Source organism: Plectropomus leopardus, chromosome 22 (assembly GCF_008729295.1).
Source record: "Plectropomus leopardus isolate mb chromosome 22, YSFRI_Pleo_2.0, whole genome shotgun sequence".
Taxonomy (NCBI): domain Eukaryota; kingdom Metazoa; phylum Chordata; class Actinopteri; order Perciformes; family Serranidae; genus Plectropomus; species Plectropomus leopardus.
Window position 1 is genome coordinate 24410571 of NC_056484.1, and position 25209 is coordinate 24435779.

Genomic DNA, 25209 nt, shown 5'->3' on the forward strand with positions numbered 1-25209 from the left:
TGAAAAACTGTTTTGAATAAGTAGGGGGACTTATAGGGGGCTTAAGAGTTTCTTAAATGGAGGAGAAAATGGTGCAAAGACAAAGAGGTGGGAAATAAATATTCTCTAAATGCTGGATGACAGTAAGCAAATGAGATGCTACAGGTTAGATTATGCAGAAAGAATGTTTGCGGCCGATCTCATTAGAGATGCTCTCACATCTCCAACCTAACACAATAATGATATAATGCCAGAAATATGGTGATCCCAACACTAAATCATTTGCAACTATAAAAATCACACAGCTTTTACAAACTCATATTGTGACACAGTTCATTTTGTTTGTTTTGGGTTTCCAGAGCTTCCAGGCTCACAAAAGGGCATGTCGGTGACAACCATTCACATCTTTCAAAGAATGTATCATACCTAGCAACAGCTTCAACCACATCTCCTCAGTAAAGTGAAAGTTTCTGTCCTTTCCTGCAAAAAGTTGCTTCTTATCTTCAATTGTTACAAAGCCAGGACTCCTTGCTGGAATGTTTAAGGCTATGTTAGGAGTATTCTCAGAAGGTCTGTCAACACGACCCTAGGATCGTGTTGTCAGGTCATGCCTTCAACAATACTCTCTGTCACTGTCCTTAAATGGTTCAAGTCATATCTTCATGACAGGAAGTACTTTGTCTCAATTGGAAACTGTAAGTCAGAGAAGATGACCATGACATGTGGGGTCCCACAGGGGCCCATTTTGGGACCCCTCTTGTTTAATCTCTATGTGCTTCCATTAGGCCAGATCATGCAAAATAACAAAGTAGCCTACCACAATTATGCAGATGACACAAATATACATATCACTTTCACCAGGTGATTATGAACCTGTAGAACATCTATGTCACTGTATTGGGCAAATCAATGATTGGATGCATCAAAATTTTCTCAAACTCAATAGGGATAAGACCAACATCATTGTCTAAAGAAAGAAAGGCAGTGTCCACACTCACCTTGAATCCCTCTCTCTCATAACTCAGAGTAAAACATGAAACTTCAGGGTTATCCTGGACTCTGATTTAAATTTTCACAGTCACATCAAATCAGTAACTTCATCTGCCTATTATCATTTAATAACATTGCCAGAGTCAGAGGAATAATGTCATAGCAAGACCTTGAAAGGCTCACCCATGACTTTATTTCTAGTAGGTTAGAATACTGCAATGGTCTGTTTGTTGGCCCTTCAAAACAAGCTGTTGGCAACTGCGAGACTCCTGACAAAAACTAGGAAATATGACCACATTACTCCAGTTCTAAAATTCTTACACTGGCTACCTGTCACTCAGAGAACTGACTTTAAAATCTCACTGCTTTTCTACAAATCAATCTGTGGCTCAGCACCAAAATATATCTCCGTCATGCTTGGGACATATGAACCCTCAAGGACCCTCAGAACATCAGGGGCCGACCTACTGAGCGTCCAAGAGTCAGAACTAAACATGGTGAAGCAGCATTTTGTTATCATGCAGCACAAACCTGGAATAACCTCCCAGATGAGGTTCGACAAGCCCAGATTCTGATCACTTTAAAGGCAAAGCTAAAAATGTTCCTTTTTCACACTGCCTGCTCCACCTGCTGACTACCAACTTATTTTTAAACTTGATTTTAAATCATTTTAAACTATCTTAAAAAAATAAATCTTATCTTTTTATCTTTGCACCTCTTGTCTGCACTGTATTTATTTATTTTATCATTTAGTAATTGATTTCACCTTTTATATATTATCTCTTTCTCTTTTATTGTAAATCTGTATCTTTTATTATGTTTTTGTATTTTATTACTCTGTCAAGCACTTTGAATTGCCCTGTGTATGAAATGTGCTTTACAAATAAAGCTGCCTTGCTTTGCCTATCAGATGATGATGGAACTCCTACTGACTCCTACTGAGGCTGATCAGAATGAGGCAAACAGACATAATATGACATGATTGGATATTCTCACAAACATGGTCCTTTCTGTCTGAGCTACAATGTAGTTTCTGTTCCTGTGCACACACACACGCGCGCACACACACACACACACACACACACACACACACACACACACACACACACACACACACACACACACTACATACACACACACACACACACACACACACACACACAGATCTCTGATTGATCTTCCACATTTTAGAAGCAAAACAGCTACTAAACACGAAAGATGTGATAGGCAGCCATGAATTCATTATAGTCAGCTCCTCTAACGAAGTAAATATTTAAATATTTATTGATGCCACATAAAAAAGGCCTTACAACAAGGACTTAGGCTGATTCATGTCTGGGTGGTAATGACTGGATGATTCTGCTGCCTCTGTGCTCTGTACAGCGTGACGCTGCTCTAATGGAAGCTCAGAGTCGACAAACTGAAGGTAGCACAATGAAGAAAGAACCATGGCTGCTGCACCAGCTGCAACAAAAACCTACAGGGCCTGGAGCCAGCGCTGCTGTTTGCTTTAGCCAAGGCTGCACGGTGAGCCCTGCAGCTCTTACGGCCCCATCCCCATCATGCTGCTGAATTATTGAAACACAGAATACACACACGCACACAGAAAACCAGCAAGAAAGAGAGGCAGCAAGTGAGCTGGCATGCAGAGAGCTGCTGTAGGTATTCACTGCAGTGTGGGGGGTGTTTGCTTTAGAGAAGGCCTCCTAACAGCCATTGACATGTTAAAGTTAAGCAGCATCACTGACGTTTACAGGAAGCTGCAGGTCTCTCATGAAAACATCAGAGTCCCTGACACTTAGATTAAAGTAAAGATAATAAATGATAATTTTGGTTTATTACAACAAGATTCTGTACTTATTTTATACTATAGAGACTAAAAATACATATTTTATATTGTGCACACACAACAGAATCCTTTGTGCAAACAAAATACTTCATGACAAAAACTTGTGCACACATAGTAATAATAGTTATGGTAAACATAATAATTTGCTTACTGTGGAAAAGTAGTTCACGTTCACGGGTGGAGGTAACTAATTATATTTTCTGTCATTACTGTAAATAAGTAATGCTTCCACTCTGGAAACCACAGATACCCCTTTTCCCACCAAATCAGCCTTGGCTCTTGAACTGGTTCTATACAGTATTCCTGGAACATTGTTGCTATCTTGCAGAAAAAAAACATTGTTCCCACCAGTTTTGAGCTGATCCTTTGTGATCAAGGATGTGTCATCCAACAAAGTGCATTGCACAACAGAAGCAAACCGTAGCAACAAAATTATGGATTACATTGACTGACATTAAAACTTTTGTTCTTTTAAGAGAGATATTTGTTTTAGTCAAGCATTTTTTCTCTGGCAATTTCTCATTTGACTTCTCCATTGTTGCATTTTTCCATCTTCTCTTTCCAACCTGTAGAACGTCACTAGCCCACTGATGTTGTTACCATTCGCACTTCAGGTCAAGGACCGTGCCCTGTTTTCTGGTTCCAACTAAGAAACATCTTTTTAGGTTCTGAACCAGTTTATCTTTAGAAATAAGGTGCAGGTTAGGGCTACATTTGAGTTACATGTTGGTGAGAAAGGGCTAAGTGATCCATTCTACTTCCATCATACTGTGATGTAGTTTGGCTTCTTCACAGATTGAGTGTCTGCCATATCCAAACTCCATTCATCATCCAGTTTGAATTTAAATTTAGGAGCAACATCTCCTACTTCATCTTTCTGAAAGAACAGCAGCCAAGCAGGCTGTCAGCTGAAATATCTTGGCAGAAATAACAAAGGGCACACAGTTACAGAGAACTGCAATCATTAAAAATTCAACTGAATCGGTCAAATGTTACTGTGTCTAAGGGACTACTTCAACTTCTAACACACAGTCTGGTCCCTTATCAAATGGTAAAGACTGCACTCACAAACACACACTCAAACACTGATGTCCTGCTAAACCTCCTGAGTCACAGCTGCCCCACTTAAGGGCACACACACAGACTTTTATTATCAACATAACATTAACCCTTAACCCTTTGAAACCTGGACTGACATCTGTTTTCTTGTACTGCATTCAGACACCTCTTATGAGCATAGTTGGATTACTTTCTGAAACATGGGGGAAAAGGCAATCAGCAATTTGGCAACAAAATGTCCCCAAGTATTTGTAAATGGTTGAAAAAAAGAAAGAAATTATAATGAAATTGTAAAAAAAACCCAAAACCAACACTTGGGAAAAGGTCCTAAAGACTGTGGTTTTAATTACATGTATGTGTGTATATATATATATATATATATATATAATTATGTTACATTCATTTTATTATTGATGTTTTTTGCACCTTTCTCCCATGTCACTTCCTTGTTGTTCCTTGTTTTTCCACAGAGATTTTTCTTGGATCTTTTTTTTGTTGCCATTTTCTTGCAAATTTTTGGGTCAATTCCTCTTAAGTTGCTCATTGACTTTTCATGTTTTTGAACCAAATCAAACTAGTTTGGGCAAGTTTCAAAAGGTGATTCATTTTATGTTTTTCTTTAATCACCCTGTATGCTTTAGGCATATAATAAAAGGACCATGTAACAGTTTTTTTCAAACAGTAACATTTACATGAGGTCAGATTTTAAATCACAAGTAATCTTACTTTTCTTGAGTAAAAGTTCTTTACAGTCACAGCACTTTAATGTAAGTAGATTTTTGTACTCTTTCCAGCCTGTTTCATCTCTCAAAGGCTGACTCCAGCTATGTTGTACTGTCAAACATTGTGATAACGTTGATTATGTGCTTCCTGTGTTTGCATGTCAGCTGTAATCGTCAGTGTATTTCCTAACTCTGGTAATAATAAAACCATAAGAGTACATTAATATACACTGAATGATGAAATCTGCAGGAGGAGGGATGCTTATCATTCCTGTTCATAAAAACAACAATTAAGTACAAAAAAATTGTACAAACACCCCCTACCCTGAGCAACAGATGGTACTTAGAAGGAAGTGATAGAGCGAGCAGGAGAACAACAGAAAAAAAAGAGGTTATTATGGGAGAGCTGAGCATATCATTGTCCTTCCTGAGGACGCCTCCTCTCTCTCGTCTCTGGCTGGCTAAGCCAATAAACATCCAATTTTCCCTTGGGTTTGTCATGAAAGCGTCTGCTGATTGCACTTCGGGAGCTGCAAATTTGTCAATTTATGTAGATGGAAAAAGCTCTCTCAAGGGTTTAGGAGAACGGAAAGGAGGACCAGATGAGCTTTTGTGAAGGTAAAGTTCTAAATTAGTGGTACTGCAGCGTGGGCGTCGCAACGGTGGGTGAAAGCAAGGCCACCTACTTTTAACTGGCAAGGACACCTCAGCCTGATTGCCCTCATTACACTAAACAGCACGATAGTGTGTCATTTATGTCATCTGCTTCAAACAATACCTTGCTGAGGGTGTATGAAATATGAAAAATGATGAGAACACCGTAAATAATATCTATGTGAAACCTCAAAGCATGGCTACATTACTTTTTCTGTAATCAAACCCTTCAGTAATAGAAATACAGACCCTGTAACAGCCAACGTTATCAAAAGTACAGTATATGCACTGCAATTGTAACAAACACCAATTTTCCCCCAATCGTTAATTAAGTATTTCTGATTCTAAACGGATTCATTTTAACTGTCACTGCCAGATCATCTCAAATACATTTTTATTCAGAAATGTTGATTAATGTGTGTTGTCCTTAGAAATAAAGTAAATGAAATTAAATAGAAATGTGTATGTTTGCAGAGAGTGAAGGAGTTCAACATACAATGGCCTTTAGACATGAGCGGTATGATCCTTAATATGGTGACTGCTTTCTTAAATACCCTTGAAATAAACATGGACTTGATTTTGATTTGAAAGTCACACCCATTTAATTTATGCATCATACATTTGGCTGTGTGTGTGTGTGTGTGTGCTCACCGCGGTAGTAGAAGAGACACATGTCAGAGAGAACGAACCATCTCTTCTTCCACAGCTTCATGCCTGTGCTGTCCTGCAGGAGTCAAAGGTCACAGTCAGTCAAAGTTTAGTCATTACAGGAAGAATACACTCACACACACACACACACACACACACACACACACACACACACACACACAAAAAAACACACACACACGCACACACACACACACGCACACACACACACACACACACACACACACACACACACACACACACACACAAAGAGTCTGCACAGTGTCTCTTTGATCTACCTCGCTCCGCTCCTCTGACAGCCCGGCTGTCTCTCCCTCTGGCTGCTTCTATTAACCAGCTTCTATCTCCCCCTATGAGACAAATTGCTCTGTTTTATCTCTTCATAACGCACTGACAAATTTGCCTGTGTGCTGCTTGGGGCGAAGGCCTGAGCTTTGTTCTCCGTGCTGCTGCTCTGCTTCTTTTTTCTACACTCCCTAGTGTTGTAATGACTGCATCGACAATACTAACTTTTTGAGAGCGTTTGCTGCGTGTCTCACTGTGCAACAGACCCCGAGGTTAGGAGCTCTGGGTCCACACTGATGGCATTTCTTCTGTGGGGGAGCACTCTGCCTGACAAGTCTGTGGGAAGTGTGAAGTGAATTGACTGTCATCTCAATGTAAGCTGCAACGCAGGGGCCCAGGCTGAGAAGGAGGTTATTGACAGCGACTCTGACTGAAGGCTGAGATGAGCAGTGTTGATGAGCCAGTCTTCAGGGAGCCACCCAGCAGTCACAGATCCACAGACCAATTGAAAAATTGACCCACAGTAGCTCTCTGTGGGGTGATAAAAATTGCTCAACTTGCATGGAGTGGGAGGGAAAGTAACGAGAGAAGCTGAGCCTCGAGCTACGGATGATGTCCGGTCCAGCCCCCCAACACAACAGCATCCTCACATCCACTCAGGCTCCACAGGCACTCTGGCTCTTTTCTACACAACATTATACACCACTGACAACCATTTTCCAAAGCCAGGGTTTTGTAGAATGTTTAATTAAAACCTTAGTACTACATCACTGTTTGTGGGCTGCTTTCAGACACCTTTTACAAGTATTAAAACCATTAATCTCTTAGCAAATTGTCGTGATTTCTTTCAAAAACATGCCAAAAATGCTGCACAAATTACATGAAATTAGTAGATTTGGAAAATAATTTTCTTAAAAAGCTAGGGAAAAGGACAAAAATGTGAAGAATATATTATATATATATATATAAATACATAAATAATCTAAATTAATATATAAATATAGAATTATATAAATATAGAATTTTAGAGATATTATATAATTATAATATTATAATTACAGCTTTTTTTAAAAAAAAAACAACACATTTTCTAGGTAATTTCTTGTACTTTTTACAAGTTTAAATTTTTTATTTTTGTTTCTTTTATGCTTTCTTCGTTTGTTCTTTGTTTTTCCCTACCTTCCAGGCAGCGACTGACTTATATATGTTTCTGTTCAGAATTTGAAACAAACCACACAGACACTTGAAACTTGTATTATATATAATATAATTTATATAAAGTGATCACTCTGCCCTTTATATTTTTGTCTGAATTATGTTACTGTTGCACATCACTCCACCAACACTTTTATCCAACAGGCAGGTTTCACATCTAGTTATGTGAAGAACATGCCATCTGTGGCAAAGGGCAAAAACAATCAAGTGAGGACACGGTGCTGCTGCTTCCATAAAGAAGTAGAATTACTGCCTTGCAGTTGTATGCCCCTGCACACCAGTCAAGCTGCACTTTTTATTCATGTCTGTGAAAACATGGATGCTTCACACACATCTGCCCCCTGGCAGCACAGAAGATCCAGAATTATGACATAATGGCCAGAAAAGTGTTTTTGCAAAACCTGACCTTTGACCTTTTAGATATAAAATGTTGTCATAATTGTGTATACAAAATATATACATTTTTGAATTTGGGCCAAACATGTGTTTTGAGGTCACAGTGACCTTCTCTCTTCATCTTTGAACCACAAAATCTAATAAGTTGATTATACAGTCCAACTATATGTTTGTGCCAAATTTGAAGAAACTCACTCAAGGCATGAGATATTGCATTCACAAGAATGGGACAGACCCAAGGTCACATTGACCTTGAACTCTGATCACAAAAATCGTATACATTCATTGTTGAGTGCAAGTGAATGTTTGTGTCAAATTTGAAGAAATCCCCCAAGGTGTTCTCAATTAATCAAGCAGAATCACTTCTAGGCCACTTCTGTATAGAAAAATATTGAAGCATGAGAACATACTGATATGGACAGAAGAAACAGCTGTCAACTCTTGGGGGGTCTTAATGATGGCCTGAATGAATTATAGGACTCCAAAAGAATCTCTACAAGTCTTAGGATACCGCATACAGTCACTGCGCTGCTCTAACTGTACAGCAGTGGCATTGGGACTTCAGGTTTCCATAGACTGTCAGAGGAAAAAAAAGGCTTTTTCATCACTTTGGTGAATTTTCATTGGAAAAAATATTCAGTAAATTTGTCTTACACAGTATAGTGTACCAAAATATTCAATTAACATTTGGAGAATCTTTCTTTTATTGTTCCCAATGTTATAAGATTTCAAAGACAAACATCAAACATCAAGCACTGACAAACAGTGCTTGATGATTTGGTGGGGGCATTTGCCCCATGCCATACAGGCATGTTGTGAATGATCACTGTATTAGTATCTCATAGCTAATATTTTTGGTCCCTATCTCTATTTCTATTGTGATTCACTTTGGTAACACATGAAAACATTTAGTATGCACTGCATATTACTACTTTCTATATACAGTATGTATATTTATTCATACTGGCTGCTCCACCACCTTCCCTCACATGTTCAACACACACTCAAACACATCCCATAATCTTTCAATCCATCTTCCTCCTCTACCTGTTTGTAAAGCCAGCTGCTCTTCACCACCGGGGCATTAGGGTTCCTCTTGATGGAGTTGGACCTCTTTCCAAAGTTGTGAACTTTTTTGGAAGACCTAGAGGGCTGCAGAAACACATCACGGGTAAGACATATAGATCATTTGTATATATATATATGTGTATATGGTATATTCAGCTCTACACAAGAAACATCTACATTACGGACGGGATGTCAGTTTTGGTTAATTTTGCTTTTGAACGGCTCAAACGCAAAAAAAAAAAACACATGAAATTCAAAATGGTCCTCCCTTTAGTCTGCCACTCTATTGACTCAGTGAGCTTTAGAGCTGCATTTCAAAAAGCCACCCATTTAGAGGTGGTGAAATGTTAATGTTTTTTGATGTAAATGTCTTACATTATTTCAGTTGGCTTTGCTGACAAACAGCCGGCCAGCTGTGTTAACAGGTGGGAACATGGCAAGCCTTCCATCTTGCGTTCCTCAGCTGCTCTGCAGTGCACACCACCAGGATTGGGTGGGAGCAAACATTAGCTAGTTAGTAGCAACAGCTGCAACACTCATTCAACTATGAGCCATCAGAATGCATTGTTGTGCGGATATTATGACGCTTTCTGGTCTCCCCCCCGGGTCGCCCTGGTGAGTAAGCTGCTTCATTTTGACTGCAAAACCCCTTTAGCATTGTTAACTATGTTGGCAACACAACCCATGGTGACAATACATGGTGCTAACAATGCCAACAGTAAGCAACGCTAAAGGTTTACAGCTCAAAATTGAGCCACTTACTCACCTGGGTGAGCTGGGGGTGACCACAGTGTGGACACCATGTTTCCACAGCAACACTGTTGGGTCTGTGTATGGCGTTATTAGTACTGAGCTGTATACACTCAATGGGCCATGCTGCTAGCTAGCTTCTGCCAGAGCCAGTTGGGGTGCTGTGCAGTGAACTGAATCATAGCAAAATTAACCTGTAGACCAACACGTGGAACAGGTCAAAACTGTTCTTGATGGTATACCGCTGACATCCCTTATTACAGATAAATGCACATTATTTACAAAAAAAAATCTATAAACCTTTCTGATCTACATCAGCCTATTTTACGCTGCTGTTTCCATCTTGCATCTCATACAGAGGAAACAACAGAGACCTCGACAGACACAGAAGGAAAAAATATAATGCCACATTTCATATCTTCTCTCCCTGGATCTCAACACAACGATCTGATGGGATGAGTGTGCGGCATTGGTTGTACAGAAGCTTGTAAAAACAGCAGCTTTTCCAGCAGCTATAAAAAGCATCAGAAGCAGATGTATTCAGCTCATTAAGCAAAGCATATAGCACATCCCCCATACATCATGGCTCACTTATTGAAATATGCAGCACTGCAGCATAAAAATCTCTTTAATGTAAGGCAAGCGTAGAAATATACAAGGAGTTCTTTGATTAAGTCTAAATTGAAGACAAATAAGATGACATAATGACTGAACCATTAACCAGATGTTGCCATATTAGGGCTTTCAAAAATGTTAACACCAAGAAAGTAGCAGGACCAAACGGTTTCAGTGGGCAGACCAAATGGTGCTGATGTTAACACTGATATTCAACCAGTCATTAGGTCATCTCTATAGTGATGGACTGCTTTGAACGACTGTTTACAGATTACATCTGCTCCTCAATAATCAGAAGGGGCAAGGAGATTTGCTCTCTCTGCTTTCCTCATGTGATGGAGGGCAAATAGGTGTGTTGTTTCTGCCTTCTGCTTTCCACGGAGGCGCATGGAGGGTGTTGTAAAGTTGTCCCGACGGAACTAAGGAGATGACAGTGGACTTTGGGCTAATGTTCACAAATATTGTTTAAATTTTCCTAGGCCATTGAAATTACATATTAGGATCCTTAATTTAGGTGGCGTTCCCCTTAAAAATTTTAGGCATGGCTGGATGGAGACTGACCCGTGTGGATGAGGTGGAGGTGGTGGTGGCAGTAGTGACAGTAGTGGCCGGGCTGCCAGGGAAAGTGCTGTAGTCTGAGCCTCCCGTGTAGTTTGATGCCTCGCTCATGGTGCTCATTGGACGTTCTTTCTTGTCACTGGTACTGCCCTGTTCTGACGAAGCCTTGGGAGCCGGCCTGCCACAGGGCGAGAGACATAGAGAGACAAAGAGAGAGGGAGTCAGTCAGACATTTTACCTCTATAGGAAGAAAGCATAGTTCCATGCAGAAGTTAAAGTGAGAGTTAGGAGGTGGACCATCACTAAGAACACAGAAATGCATTTTATTATTTGTGTACATTTGGTCAAATCAAAGTAACATTGATTTACACACTGCTATTCCAGTGGACAGACATTTTTCTAACAAAGTGACAATTATTAGCAGCAGGGAGGTGAAGCATTTAATCTGATTTCAACTGCGCAAAACAGACTTGAGCATAGCCATTTGTTGCCATATCAATTATTTATGCAGCTAGATGTTAGCACACAAGACTGAATTCGCATCACACTCCTATGCCTTAAAAAACTGCATGTACTTGTACCACATTTTCGATCAATCAATCAATCAATCAATGAGTCCCATGGAATTTTACAGGGTACAACTCCAGAGAAATGTTATTCCATCAGCTACTTTAACTTGTTATCTGTCATTTATATTATTATGTTATGTTGTTATATTTCTATTATTATATACTTATATTTTTGGCCACTGCTTTATGAATGTACATGTTTCTGAATGGTTCTGGTAATCCATGGTTTCTGTCAACACATCCTGACCTTGACGGCCTCATGGGTGGTTCAACCAAACACGGGAAGCAACTCTTCCAAAGCAGGAACAGGGAAGCACCTCACATTCCCACCAACACACCAGTCCTTTTCACCGTAAAGCACTGGCCCTCTTTACTTCTCTCATCACAGTCCTCTGCTCTGTGAGATCAGCATATGGAAAGAGTCTGCTGGTTGATGGATTTAGCCAAGTCTCAATGAATCAAAGGATATTATAGTTCCTGATATCCTGTTGAAAACTGATGCAGCACAAAGTTAATCCGGTTTATTTTTCATTTCCTGCATTTCCTGCGATGGCTAGCAGGATGCTAATTTACCTGGTGTCCATTCTTCTCCTTCTTTTCCTGCATATTAACTAGCAGCTAGCCAGCTAAAAGTCGAGAGTTTAGAGAGTGTTAAAGACAGAGAGTTTAAAGTTTAAAGACCAGTGAGAGTTTAAAGACCAGTGAGTTCATTTCCATAAGCTGATGGGTGACTCACAGCCACATGACACCACTGTCCAACATCAACCACAAAAAATACCACCAAGATTTGTAAAGAAGACATAGGAGTAAATTAAACACAATTTTAGCAAAGCTGACAGAGAGGTGGTTTGTGGCTTCCACACCTACGTCGTTAATAATGTTTTTGCAGGCTTAGCCCGCTGGCCCCACTGGTCTGGCTACCAGGTGCTGGCAGCCTCCCAAATCCACTCTTCCAGAAAAATCCAGAAAAGTGGATATGGTTCCTGGTTATGGAAAAGTGGACAAGCTCTTCACTTTTGAAGGGATTCTGGAGAGGTCATGAGGCATGTGGTGTCTTCTTGTCTAGAAGTCTGTGGGGTTGGGCTCCCCTTGTCACCTATTCTGTTTGTTTTTTGTTCAAGTTGCAGTTAAGTGTCCTATTTGGGATCCAGTATTTGATACCTATATTGTAACTTTTGCAGATGGGGGAGCTGTTCTGGTGCACTGGGACTTAGATAATGGGCAGAAAGTATATGCATAGAAGTTAAAATGTTTTCACTTGCCCAAAAGCAACCACATTTAAGGAGTTAACACTGTAGAGAGTGACTGAAATACAAAGGTGTGTATAAGCTCTTGGTTAATTTAGTTTGTTCTGTTAAAATAACTGTAAATGTGTGGCGATAGATGCACATGTATGCATGTTTGCAGGTATCCGAACAATCTGTGCTACCAGCATGACAGAGAAGAATCTCTAATGTCAAAGGCAGAGCCTGTCTCTGCGACAATCCAGCCAATAAATCAGCCAACCCCCCATCTCATCAAGCAGACCCTATCTTCACACTCTTAATGACACACCGTGTCTGTCGGGGCCATTAAAGAGAGGGAGGGTGAGAACTAGAGGACGGGTAGAGTGGCTTGAAAGAGCATGGGCAGACAGGGAGGCGACAGAGACACGAGCCTCAGAAACAAAGATAAAGAAAGTGAGAATGTAAGGGAAGAGAGTTGGTGGCATGAATCACAGCTATTAGTTTCTGGGTGTCACCTCTGATACATGCCTTTACCTCCAACCAATTTAAATGGCCTGCCAACTGGGTTTGACAAATTGAACCAGCTCAAAGTTTTTTGCTTCTAGTTAAGTAGAAGGACAAGTGTTAATGAAAGAAGTTCAAGGTCCCAGAGTTAGAACTACCACACAGTGACAACCCTATCTTTACTCCCAATGTCAGCAGAATATAAGAACAGCATGTCAATTAACTCATTATAAACTTTGTCATTATTGTTGATGGCACATCTAAGCTTTGACCTTGTCACTCCCATTAAGATTCAGCTCAGCAGGAAGTGGGGAGTGACTTACTTTCTCCTATGTAGACTTGAAAGTTATCGCCCCTGATGAAGTGTACTTTCACATGTACATACTATGCTCTAGGTATTCTCTGGTGTCTGCTGTTGATGTCAACAAAAGTACATGGTTAGGTTTGAAAAAAACCCCTCACTGTTTGGCTCTACATTCATACAGTTATTGAACACCAGGCTCCTAACTGAAACTCTAGGGTTTATTGGACCTATCTGCCACACCTGCCTCCTGCTGTATTATACAGCTAAGACACGTTCCTTCCTGCCTCGTTATCAACTGATACGCCGCCAGTCTGTGTATTGTACTGCCATACGAGGGATGGTTCACATGATTGGCAGTGTATTATACCTCTGCGAAAGGTTTCGTCCAGCTGCATTACAAACTGATGCCACTCACTGGCGCATCATACTGCCATGAGAGGTGACTTTTGTTGTCAGTATCTTACACTGAAATCACTGACAAAGTGGCAGTGTTTGACAACTTCAGAATGAGAACAGGCTGGAACATCCCAAGCAGCGGCAGTAACAGCAGGCAGCAGCAGGCATGGCAACAAAAGACTGCACTGAAAACCAACAGTTTAAAGAAATACTGCTCCAATTTTCACCCAGCTTTGTATCATCACAATGCGGGTATTAAGTGAAAATGAGCTGTGGTCATCTATCTTACCAGCTGCCAGATCTCCATGCTCATCTCTTGGCCATTGATGATTTTCACTGGCTCTTGGGCTATTGCTCAATGTACAGATCAAACATCCTCATTTTTTGCACACTAACACAGACACAAAGAGTATAGAAGCAGATAGAGAGAGAGAGGCCTTTCTCTCTCCCTCTTTGTCAGTTAGTCAGTCATTTTCTGTAACTGCTTGTCCGCTTGTAACCGCGGGGGGTGGGGGGGTGGGGGCTGGGGCCAATCCCAGCTGCCATCGGGCGGAAGGCAGGGTACACCCTGGACAGTTCGCCAGAACATCACAGGGCTGACACATAGAGACAGACAACCATACACGCACACAGTCACACCTAAGGGCAATTTTGAGTCTCCCTCTTTGTCTCAAGACCAAACTCAGATCAATTGGTAAACGGCAGTGCTGACTAAATTTAAACCAATAAAATATATGATACTATATTGCCTATTTCTCTCCTAAAATGTCTACAGAAACTCATTCTGGTGCAGTTTTTGGCAGTGATGTAAGCATTTGTTAACAGGAAGTGGGAACAATACTGTTTCCTGTACTGCACTGTAAAAATGCAGGATGAAAATACTCAGATCAAACAGTAAAACTGAGCAGTTCTAATCAAATACAAAAAAAGATCCTGTTGTTGCGCTGCCTATTTCTCTTTTCACATTTTTTCCAAAACATATTTTAGCAAACTCTTTCATCGAGATCATTTGTTGCCGGTTGGCGACCATATTATTTCCTGTGGAAAACCAGCCAAGCTGTCATCATCCAGCAGCAGGAGCATTTGTTGGTCCGTTCTGGCAGTGCATTTTGATAGTTGTAGGTTTTTTACCTCTTGAGCAAAGACTAAATGGCACAGCCTCTTTCTTGTTTTCTCTGCATGTCATGTAGCACCAGTTTCACATGTATTTGCATCTTTCTACACAATAGACAGCTCACTTTCATAGAAAGACCATCTTTCCAACAGTGAAAATACTTCTTAAAGTGCACATCTACAATCAAAAGGGTGTGTTGAATTTACTTGAATGGACTTGACTGTTGGCATTATCTTTCAGGCTTTGCTTCATTAATTTCAGCGCAGGTCAAGATAAAACATAATCTAAGTTGAGATAAGCCCTTTTTTTCATTTTTTGTTGGAACTCATCAGAAGACTCCATTATCTAGTTTTAGGGAAAAGTATTCTGTGCAGACTGTCTTTGATGCCTGGGAATACAGTTGTAGCTCAGAGTGTGGCCCCAGCTGTCAGAAACACACAGTGGCTGATGGTGCAGATAAAAACATGTTTTTGTCTCCCAGGTGTATCGTCTAGGACTGTCCTCACTGATGATCAGATAACCACTAGGATAGCAGCAAGAACAGACCCTAGACATCTTTGTCTCACCTCAAGCACTTTCTACTCTGTCATAAGTACCTGTCATTCCTGCCTTTTTAACTCTTTTTAACACCATCCTCTTCCTATCTTATTCATCATCATGCATAGCCTGTATCTGCAGTTTATGACCACTGATCCCCATAATTTACCATACTGAACTAAAGTACTGTACTTTGATTAAAACCGCTGTGCCAGAAAGCATAATTGGCATGCCAGCAGTTTAAATGTCTTAAAATGCATTAGCAGATCTTCAATATTCCCCAATGACAGCTCTGATAATCTCCCCTCAGCCTACTCAGCAACATCAAGTATCCTAAAGCCAAATGAAAAACCCTGACTCTGCAAATTAAATGACTTTACTCACAAACCAAACAGAAACATCAATTTCTTTCCATGTCAATACCCTAAATATATTGGAGTTTCTTTTAAATGACCACTTGATAATCAGATGAATGTATTCTTTCAAAAGAATGATTGGCATGTTCTTTGCAGTGTGGGATCAGAGCGCCTCATGACATGAATAATAAAAATGATTCTCTGCAGAGCACTGGGTACTGACAGCAGCTCTCCCTCTCTAAGTTTGGCCAAAAGCACTTGAGGCAAGTTAACCTGTCACATTTAATACTTTGGTGTTAATAGGGAATAGATTACTAATATTAGTTAAGGAGTCGATTTCAGGTTCTGGTTAATTACGCCCTTTAGGAGGAGTTTAGAGAGTTGTGGCACCATTCTAATTTGAAAAAGGGCTTCCTCAAAGCTACAGCAAGTTTGGTGTTTTAATTATGCCTTTTAGGAGGAGTTTAGAGAGTTGTGGCACAATTCTAATTTGAAACAGGGCTTCCTCAAAGCTACAGCAAGTTTGGTGTTTTAATTATGCCTTTTAGGAGGAGTTTAGAGAGTTGTGGCACAATTCTAATTTGAAACAGGGCTTCCTCAAAGCTACAGCAAGTTTGGTGTTATAATTCTAGCTCTGATCTGCTCTTGATTTAGGACTTCACAGCGAACATAAATTCAAAAGGCAAAAGTTTACACTTCTCCAAAAATGAATTTAGGCTGCATTTTTAGTGTGGATTCTAAGTCATCCATGAGCTTAGGATACTAAGATGTTCAAAGACTTGATGTAGAGTTCTCAAAGACTTAACACCTCTCAACTGCAAGTTCTAACTCAGTACTTTCCCATGTACAGTTAAGTGGAGCTATAGTTATAGCTCCATTAGGCCAGTTAAGAATATGACTGTCCTCTTCCAATTTTACAAGCACCAAGGGAGAATAGATTAATTTGATGGAAGTATGTCCCACTCTGTGGTAGGTGGTGATATGCCCCCTTTTAGCTAGTTGCTATTGGACCTTCTTCCGGTTGAACTATTACGTCAACAAGTTAGAAAGCCGCAAACGTGTTGCTGCTGATAATGACAAAACTTAAGGACCACGAAGGTCACTATAGGGTAGGCAGGAGAGGCGGTGGATTGAACAAAACCTGGATGTTATTTTGTTGATGTCCCAGCGTTGTTTGCCATGTGCTTTTGTTGCCTAAACATAACCATGTGCAGCAAAATCCCACCATGTACTTTTAATGATATCACAGTAGTGGCATGTACCGGATGTAAACAGCAGACGCGGAGGGACACCTCAAGCGTAATATGTAGATGTGGAAGTCCACTGCAAAGAGGCAATATGTGACAAGTCGTTATGAGAACATGTTGACACCTGGTTGGTATGTGCTGCAGTTGATTTTGCTGTAGTCTAAGGTGTTTCAGATATCTGTCCACACAGCTATGTGTTTTTAATCTCTGAGACACGCAACAATACACAACTTTATCAGGTAAGCCCAAGAGTTCAGGGTTAGAATGGACAATTTCACATGTTTTTGCTGGGATGGTGATAGTCACATACAACAGTTTCAATTGTGTCTGCCAGTGAAGGCATTTAGCCTTTAGAAACAGAGAACCATTGTTGCCACAGGCAAATGTTCTGAAATTTCTTCCATTTCATGGCTCTGTCAGTGACACTGAATTGCTGGCCAATTCACTGTGAGTGAGAGAGAAGGCCTTCACTCGCCTCCAGTCACAAGAATCCTACATCTAAAGCAGGGTGACTAACACACAAACACACACACACACAAGTCACCCACTGATCACACAGCCAATCGGTATCTCCCTCTGTCTGTCTTTTCAATCCTTTCCACTGTCTCATCTCGTCTGCCGTTTCATCTTTCACTCGTACACTTATCTTAGTCTTTATTAACGTTTCCCACATAAAGCCTTTCCTGCGGCTGCTCTGTTTACTCTCACTTCAGTGAATGGATGATGAAACTGGTTGGTGCTGGCGGTGCACGCTGTTACTCAGCCAACTAAGCAGGATCACAGAGCTCTGGAATGATCTATTTGTTTGTAGGATGTATTTCTCTTCGTTCTGAGCACCAGGATTTATTTGCTGTGAATGTGACTGATGTTACTGATGACTTAGCTGTTGTTCCAGTTTTTGTTCTCTGTACATTTTTACTTGTAGCTTCAGTCAAAGGGAAAAATACCTCTGATAACTGCATTGCTGTTACTATAAACACTAGTTTTGAAATGGACAACACTTATCAAAGCATCATCAGAACAGAATGGAGATATAATGGAAACTCAATCATCCAAGACCTGATCTTTGGACCTATGCTTTGCATTCAAAAGAATATGTAGCACAGACTATCAGACACTGTTCAGTGCTGACAGTTGGCACCCAATTATCCAATTATTTATTTTTTGTCAGTGACCCAAAATAACTAAATAATAATAGTCTTTCATCAGTTAATCAACACCTTTGAACTAATGAAGGACTTAATATCCCCTGACATGTTCTGATCCCAAGTTGTGACATTTTATTATCTAGATATTATGCTCTCTATCCTCCTGCATCTGTTGGTGATGTTCCGGGAAGCCACTACCGACGCAGAGATGTCACCAGCAGCACATGGTAATGATTAGGCTACAAAGGCATGGGTGGCTACGTTTAGGCAACAAAAGCACGTGGTTAGGTTTAAGAAAAACCTTTTTGTTTGTTGTTTGATTCAACATTCATACAGGAAGCTAACACTGGGTGCCTGAGTTACAGTCTGGGGTTTATTGGACATGCTAACCTGTAGGAACCTTCCAGCTCCTTACATTATGTTGTTACCAGCAGTGTTTCAACATGACATTGTCCAGTGGTGTGTCATGATACCGTGGCAGGTGCTGTCCGGCCATCCGGTGGGGTATCATAACACTGTGAAAGGTTCCGAATGGCTGCATTACAAACTGACGCTGCAAAAGGTGGCTTTTGCTGTCAATTTGAAGATTTCGCAATGACAGGCTGGGTCCCGGATTTCCAGGTTTTAGGACTCAAAATTGCAGTGCTCTCTTGGCACTGGAAACATAGGTTTACATTGCCAAAGCATGCCTAAATAAAACACAAAAACTGAATATACAATAAGTAAAGATCTCCTAGAATTTAGTTTATAACCACATCATTGCTGACTGGGCAAAACCTCTGACACACACCTACCAAATAGGAAAAAAAATGCATCTCAAAGCTTGTTGCACACCGTTTCAAAGAAACATGTTGTTTAACCTGGTAACTGTAGCAAAATGGTGCCCAGCGTTTTAAGATAAAACATGCCACAGGTTTGCCCCGTGCAGAAGACCACAAACAACAGTTTACAGAGGTGAAATGAAATATTCTGAGTAAGAAAATTTTACTTTTGCAAAAGCCTATTGAATGCACAGCAAAGACATCATTCTTCTCAAGAAAGGCTTTTAGTGCAGCTGACTGTTCTTTTAGAGAAAATACACCGTCCAATTTGCTCCACTACAGCTCCAGCAATCTTTTCTTGGCTCTTTTCAAAAAATGTCTCCAACACATCCCACACTAGATAACCACTTGTGATTGGTGGGCATGTCTCACACTGCTGGAAGTCTGTCCAAAGCAGAGGGGGACCAGACTCATTTGCCACAGCAAATAAAACTTGAGCTGCACATTAATCTGATTCCCAGACAAGTCTAAAATGCCCTTTACCCTGGAACACAGGCCTGCAGCACAGTTTTACTCTCCAGTGTGATAGAAAAGCTAAGTCTACTAAGCATTGGTGTGGCACCCCTGGATTATTTCCATCTGTGGTGATCTGTCAAATAAAAGCCAGCACTTGACTCATCCTATATATAGCCTTTCAGGAATGACAGGAATTATTGTCTTTGACAAAGGGAGGTCTTTAATGTTAATCATCTATACAGGAAGTGCTGGGGTTCATTGACATTAGACTCACAACGATTGATAAAAGCTTAAATCTGAAGTGACTGAAACTGATGGGTGAAAGAAAACACTGTTTCTGTTCAAAGAAAGTGAGAGTAACAATGCAGACAGAATGACATGTCACTGTAATACTGATGAAATTGAAGCACAGACTATTAATAATAGACATAGCCACCATGACGTCACCCACTGAATGTAGAAATGTACATTCCATTGAATTTATCAAAACAACTAGTAAACACAGGGGTAGTAGCACATTTTAACACAAGGACAATCTCCAAACTTAGGCATTTCATATCACCACTCATAACATCCAAGTTGTACCAAAATAATGCCATCTACCTAGGTATTACTACCATCCCTATTTACAGCTAGTTCAAAAAGCTACTGTCTGGTTACATACAAGATCCAAAACCACATATCTATCCTTGCATCCTTACACTGGCTCCCTGTTTATTCGCTTCAAAAATCCTCTAACTGTCTTTAAATCTCTCTCATCCCTTATTAAGTGGACATTTGTATCAAATTTAAAGAAATTCCCTTAAGTTGTTCTTGAGATATAGTGTTCACAAAAATCAGACAGACAAGATCACAGTGATCTTGACCTATGACCTTTGACAATCCAAATAATTCATTCTTGAGTCTAAGTCTGGGGTGGGCAAACATTTTGACGCATGGGCCACAATGGGTTCTGAAATTTGACAGAGGGGCCGGGCCAGGAGCCGATGGATCCAGTGTTTGTGTGAACTAATATAAAAGGCATGTAAAAGCCATTACATAAAAGGTTTTTGCCTTTAACAGGTAGCAGAGCATAAATATACAAGGTTTATTGTATGAATTATTTTCCAAATGCATTTTTTCATAACACAGTAGAGAAACTAACGTTCAATTTCAGTGGGAACAGTGTTGTTGGTCTCTCTTTTTTGCCAGTGCATCAAAGTCTGGAGTTAGTTTTGTTGTGGCAATTCTCAGGATAGATCTGAAGTGTTGGTCTGTTAACTTGGATCTGTAATGGCCTTTGTTGATGTTCATGACGCTAAATGTGTGCTCACACACGTAGGTCTAGCCAGACAACGCCAGCATCTTTTGTGCCGTCCTCCGGAGGTTCGGAAACGTGGCTTCGTCAAGTAAGGCATAAAAGTCATTCAGTTTAAGAGTTAAACTTCTCCTTTAAGATGAAGTCAGACTGAAGATCGATCAGCTCCAATTGCAGCTCCTGCGGTGCAGTTTCAGGGTCTTGTGACAGGGGACAGGACACCAGCTGAAGTGACTTGTCAGCTTTTTCAAAATCAGAGAGCCGATGGCAGAATTCTCTGTGCAGGTTGTCCAGTGATTTGCTGTATTTCTTTGCTTTTCGGGTGGCCTCTTCCTGCATGGTTAGTGTGGGCAAATGAGCAAAAGATTTGTTTGAAATCTGTCTGAAGAATAAAGTCAGCTTGGATTTGAAGGCTCTCACATTTGTGTACATGTCGTGCACAAATGGATCTTTCCTCTGTAGCTTCATGTTCAGCTCATTCATTCGTGAAAATATGTCCACAGCAAATGCAAAGTCACAAAGCCAGTTTGTGTCGCTCAGCTCAGAAAATTCGGCGGATTTCCCCATTAACTCCAAAAATGAGCTAATCTGCTCTTTGAGCTCCCACACTCATTGAAACACTTTTCTTAAACTTAACCAGCGAACACAAGAGTGGTAAAGTAAGTCCTGGTGATCCGCATTGTTTTCCTCCAGAAACATAATAAACCGACGATGCTGAAGTCCCCTTGCTCGTATAAAGTTGAAAAGTTTTATGACTGGATTCACGACATGACTCAGCTGCAATACAGACTTACACAGAGATTCCTGATGTATGATGCAGTGAAGGAAAATAACATCCTAGTCAGGGTTTTCCTCTTTGTTTTTTTCCAGTTAAATTTGGCGATCCATCCTTAGTGACATTGGCATGTTTACTCCAAGGTAGCTTCATTCTCTTGATGACAGCAGACACCTGGTCATATAAGTCCTCTCCCTGCGTTTCCCCTTCAGGGACTCCATGGTCAAAAACTCTTGCATTATCTCAAAACTGTTGTTAATCCCTCAGATAAAAATTAGGAGCTGAGCAATGTCTTTTAGGTCGTTACTTTTATCCAGTGCTAGTGAATATAACTTAAAGGACTCCTTTTTGTTTAAATCACTGGCTATGTCTTCGTCAATCAGTTCCACACGGCGAGTCACTGTCCTGCATGAAAACTGATTTTTTCAAACTTGCCTTTGCTCTTTAGACACAAGAGACCTGATGTCTCTACCATGCATTCTTTTCAAAAACTTGACTTCAGAGAAAGGCTTGCTAGCCTTTGCTAATTTGAATGCCAGCAAAAAACTTGCCTTAGTACTTGACTCTTGAATCACAGTTTATTGGTGAAAAAATTTTTGCTGAGTCTGTAAATTAGCCGCCAACCTCTGAGCAGTAGCTGCTCATTCTTGTGTTGACTGCTTAGCATAGTTAGCATGCTTTGTGGCAAAGTGACGGCTGATATTGTATTCTTTGAAAACTGCAACAGTTTCTTGGCATATCAGACATACAGCCGTTGATCGGACTTCAGTGAAAAAATATTTTGTTGTCCATTCCTTAATAATCACTTGGCACTCACTGTCCACTTTTCTTTTCTTTGGTCCGCTCATTTTTACAGAAGGCCTCAAAGGGAAAAGGTTAAACGTGGAGTAGAGAGTATAATACACCACACTCCAACAAAAGTCAATGTGTCTGTAGTGTGCCATCTGTTGGGGAAACGTGGGCATTGTAGGGAAAAGGCAGAATGAATGAGATTGTTCCTATAATTTGGACAAGTTCGGCGGGCCGGATTAAAAAGCCTAACGGGCCATATATGGCCCACAGGCTGTAGTTTGCCCATGCCTGGTAAGTGCAAAATTAAAAAAAAAATAAAAAAGAAAGCCCATACTGTTCTTGAGATATTGTATTCAACATAATCAGACAGTCAAGGTCAAAGCGACCTTGATCTATGACCGCCAAAGTGTTGCTGTGCTAAACTGAAGAAATTCTCTGAAGGCATTTTTGAGATATTGCGTTCATGCGAATAGGATGGACGGACGGACGGACGGACGGACGGATGGTCAACCCGAAAACAGAATGTCTCATGATGTTGCCTTAGCTGTGTGAATGACTTGGGGTATATATCTCAGTAATGTAATTCTCTTTATTTTATGTGTCTGGATTCATCAACAGTGCAAAGCTGAAAGAAAAATACCAGGCCTCAGCTTTTATATGCTGCCATTCAGCAAATAAAATGTGTGAGTAGTCACAGTAGCAGCTTGACACTGGATTTAATTCCATCATTTCAGAGGTAATACAAGCTGCTGCAGAATGAAAAGGGGATTTGATTTGATTTGGATGGCAACAGAAAAGCATCAGTTCTGATTCAATTACACACAGGGTTATTATTCAGTTTGGAAACTTTAACTTTCCCACTGTACACTGGAGACACAACTCACGGCACACACATTAATCATCCACAACATCATTCCTGCATTAGAGTTGCAAAGCTGCTCATCAAGCAGTTCACAGCGAGTGAGAAATAAAGTTAGCGTTAGTAAGAAGAAGACACATTCTCAAACAGGGGAATGAAGCTTTGAATTGCAGATGAATGGAGCTGAAGAGGCATCTTGACATTTCGGATCAGTGTGTTATTTTTTGCTTTATACTGCTAGCATAATGATGCCACAGAGATTCAATAGAACAGCTTGATTCTTTGTTGTCTTATACCCTTTTCCAGCCAAATTAGGATGTTTTTATACACGGGTAACCCGCTAAACATAGGCTACAGACTCCTTACCAGTAGAGCAGACGTGGGTACATGGCTCTGCAGTAGGACAGTATGACTTTGTGTGTGTGTGCGTGTGCGTGTGCGTGTGTGTGTGTGTGTGTGTGTAGTTTTTTTGGATGTCTGTTTGACATCACAGACAGGCCGGAGAACAGGTTAACAATTGGAGGTCTGAAAAAACTCGAGATGGTAAGTGCGGAACTGTTCTCAAACTTACCTGTTAACACACTCTGCATGCGACAGCTTGTGGTTTTAGTCAGTGACAAGAGCAAACTTGTATAAAGAGCAATGAGGCTGACAGAGAAGCCAAAGCCAAAGCAGCTCTTCAGCAATGTGAGGGATAATATTACCTGCTGAGAGCCTCTGTGGGCTTGTCAGGGTGAAAAAGTTTTCCACAAGTCACACTAGAAACAGAACAGGGGAGGGAGAGAGAATGACAAAAACAAAACTGTGACTTTGAATTTAAAATTAAATTCATGCTACATGAAACAAATAATGAGATGAAATGAAACATTAAAAACAGAAAAGGGCAAACAAAAAACAATGCATGAATGAATGTGCAAATTAGATATACTGCCACATGGTTGTATGCCTCAATGCAGCAGTCAAGTTGCACTTACAGTTAACATCTATGTCTGTGAAAACATGGATGCTTCATACATCTTCCCCCCAGTAGCACAGAGGATGTCTACATTCAGCACAGTTTCAAGGTGGGCACCCAAGGTTCTTAGATTATGAGCAAAAACATGTTTGCTCATAATCTAAGAACCATGACCTTGACCTTTTACCTACGACCACCAGATTCTAATCAGCTCATTTTTGAGCTCAAGGGGATGTTTGTGCCAAATCTGAGGAAAGTCTGTTGAGACCAAATTCAGAAATTTAAATGAGATGGATGCAAGATCACACTGACCTTCACCTTTAACCACCAAAATCTAATTGGTTCATCCTCATGTCCAAGTGAATTTTTGTGCCAAATTTAAAACCCCTCACAAAAAACTCCCTCAAGGTTTTCTTAAGATTTTGCGTTCAAAAGAATGACACAGACAAGGTCACAGGAATCTTGACCTTTGACCTACAGCCACCAAAATCTAATCAGCTTATCACTGAGTCCAAATGAATGTTTATGTCAAATCTGAAGAAATTCCCCTGAGGTGTTTTTGAGATATTGCATTCACAAGAATTTGTATGTATGTCTGGCGGTACATATGTGCCCCCAGACATACATACAAATGGTCAAACTCCAATCTCTTTGTTCTTCTAAACACCCATCGACCAACATCTCCTTCCAGGCAATCGGATCATTTATTTACAGCCATACTTTTTTTTTTCATCAGCTCTCCCAGATTGTTCAGAGCCTCTCATTATCTCATTATCACCATTTTTTTCTTTTCATCTTTGTCTGGCTTTCTTTCAGATTTCCAGTCCTCTGTCTGTTATCACTCTCCATTGTTTCAATCACATCTTATCTCTGTTGTTTGTACAATCAGACATCTTAGGATTTCTGAGCGGAATCTGTAAATAATGAAGTGAGGAGACAGACGGAGGAAGCAGGGAGAGAGACAGAAAAAGACAAAAGAGAGGGTGAGAGCTAAGCCAGAAGAGACTGACACATCTTTGAAAACTCCTCCTTCTTAACTTGTAAGGA

The 25209-nt window shown here is 40.4% G+C and overlaps 1 protein-coding gene across 1 annotated transcript in view; it reads right to left on the reverse strand.

Annotated features, from left to right (window-relative positions):
- Window positions 1–25209, reverse strand: part of LOC121961725 (pleckstrin homology domain-containing family A member 5-like) — a 142743-nt gene that overhangs the window by 50998 nt on the left and 66536 nt on the right. Inside the window, exons 3-6 of the mRNA XM_042511784.1 lie at window positions 23912–23965; window positions 10810–10984; window positions 8863–8967; window positions 5905–5977 (exon numbers count right to left, since the gene is read on the reverse strand). Of these exons, the coding sequence (XP_042367718.1) occupies window positions 5905–5977; window positions 8863–8967; window positions 10810–10984; window positions 23912–23965 (407 nt within the window). The remainder of the gene's footprint in view (window positions 1–5904; window positions 5978–8862; window positions 8968–10809; window positions 10985–23911; window positions 23966–25209) is intronic.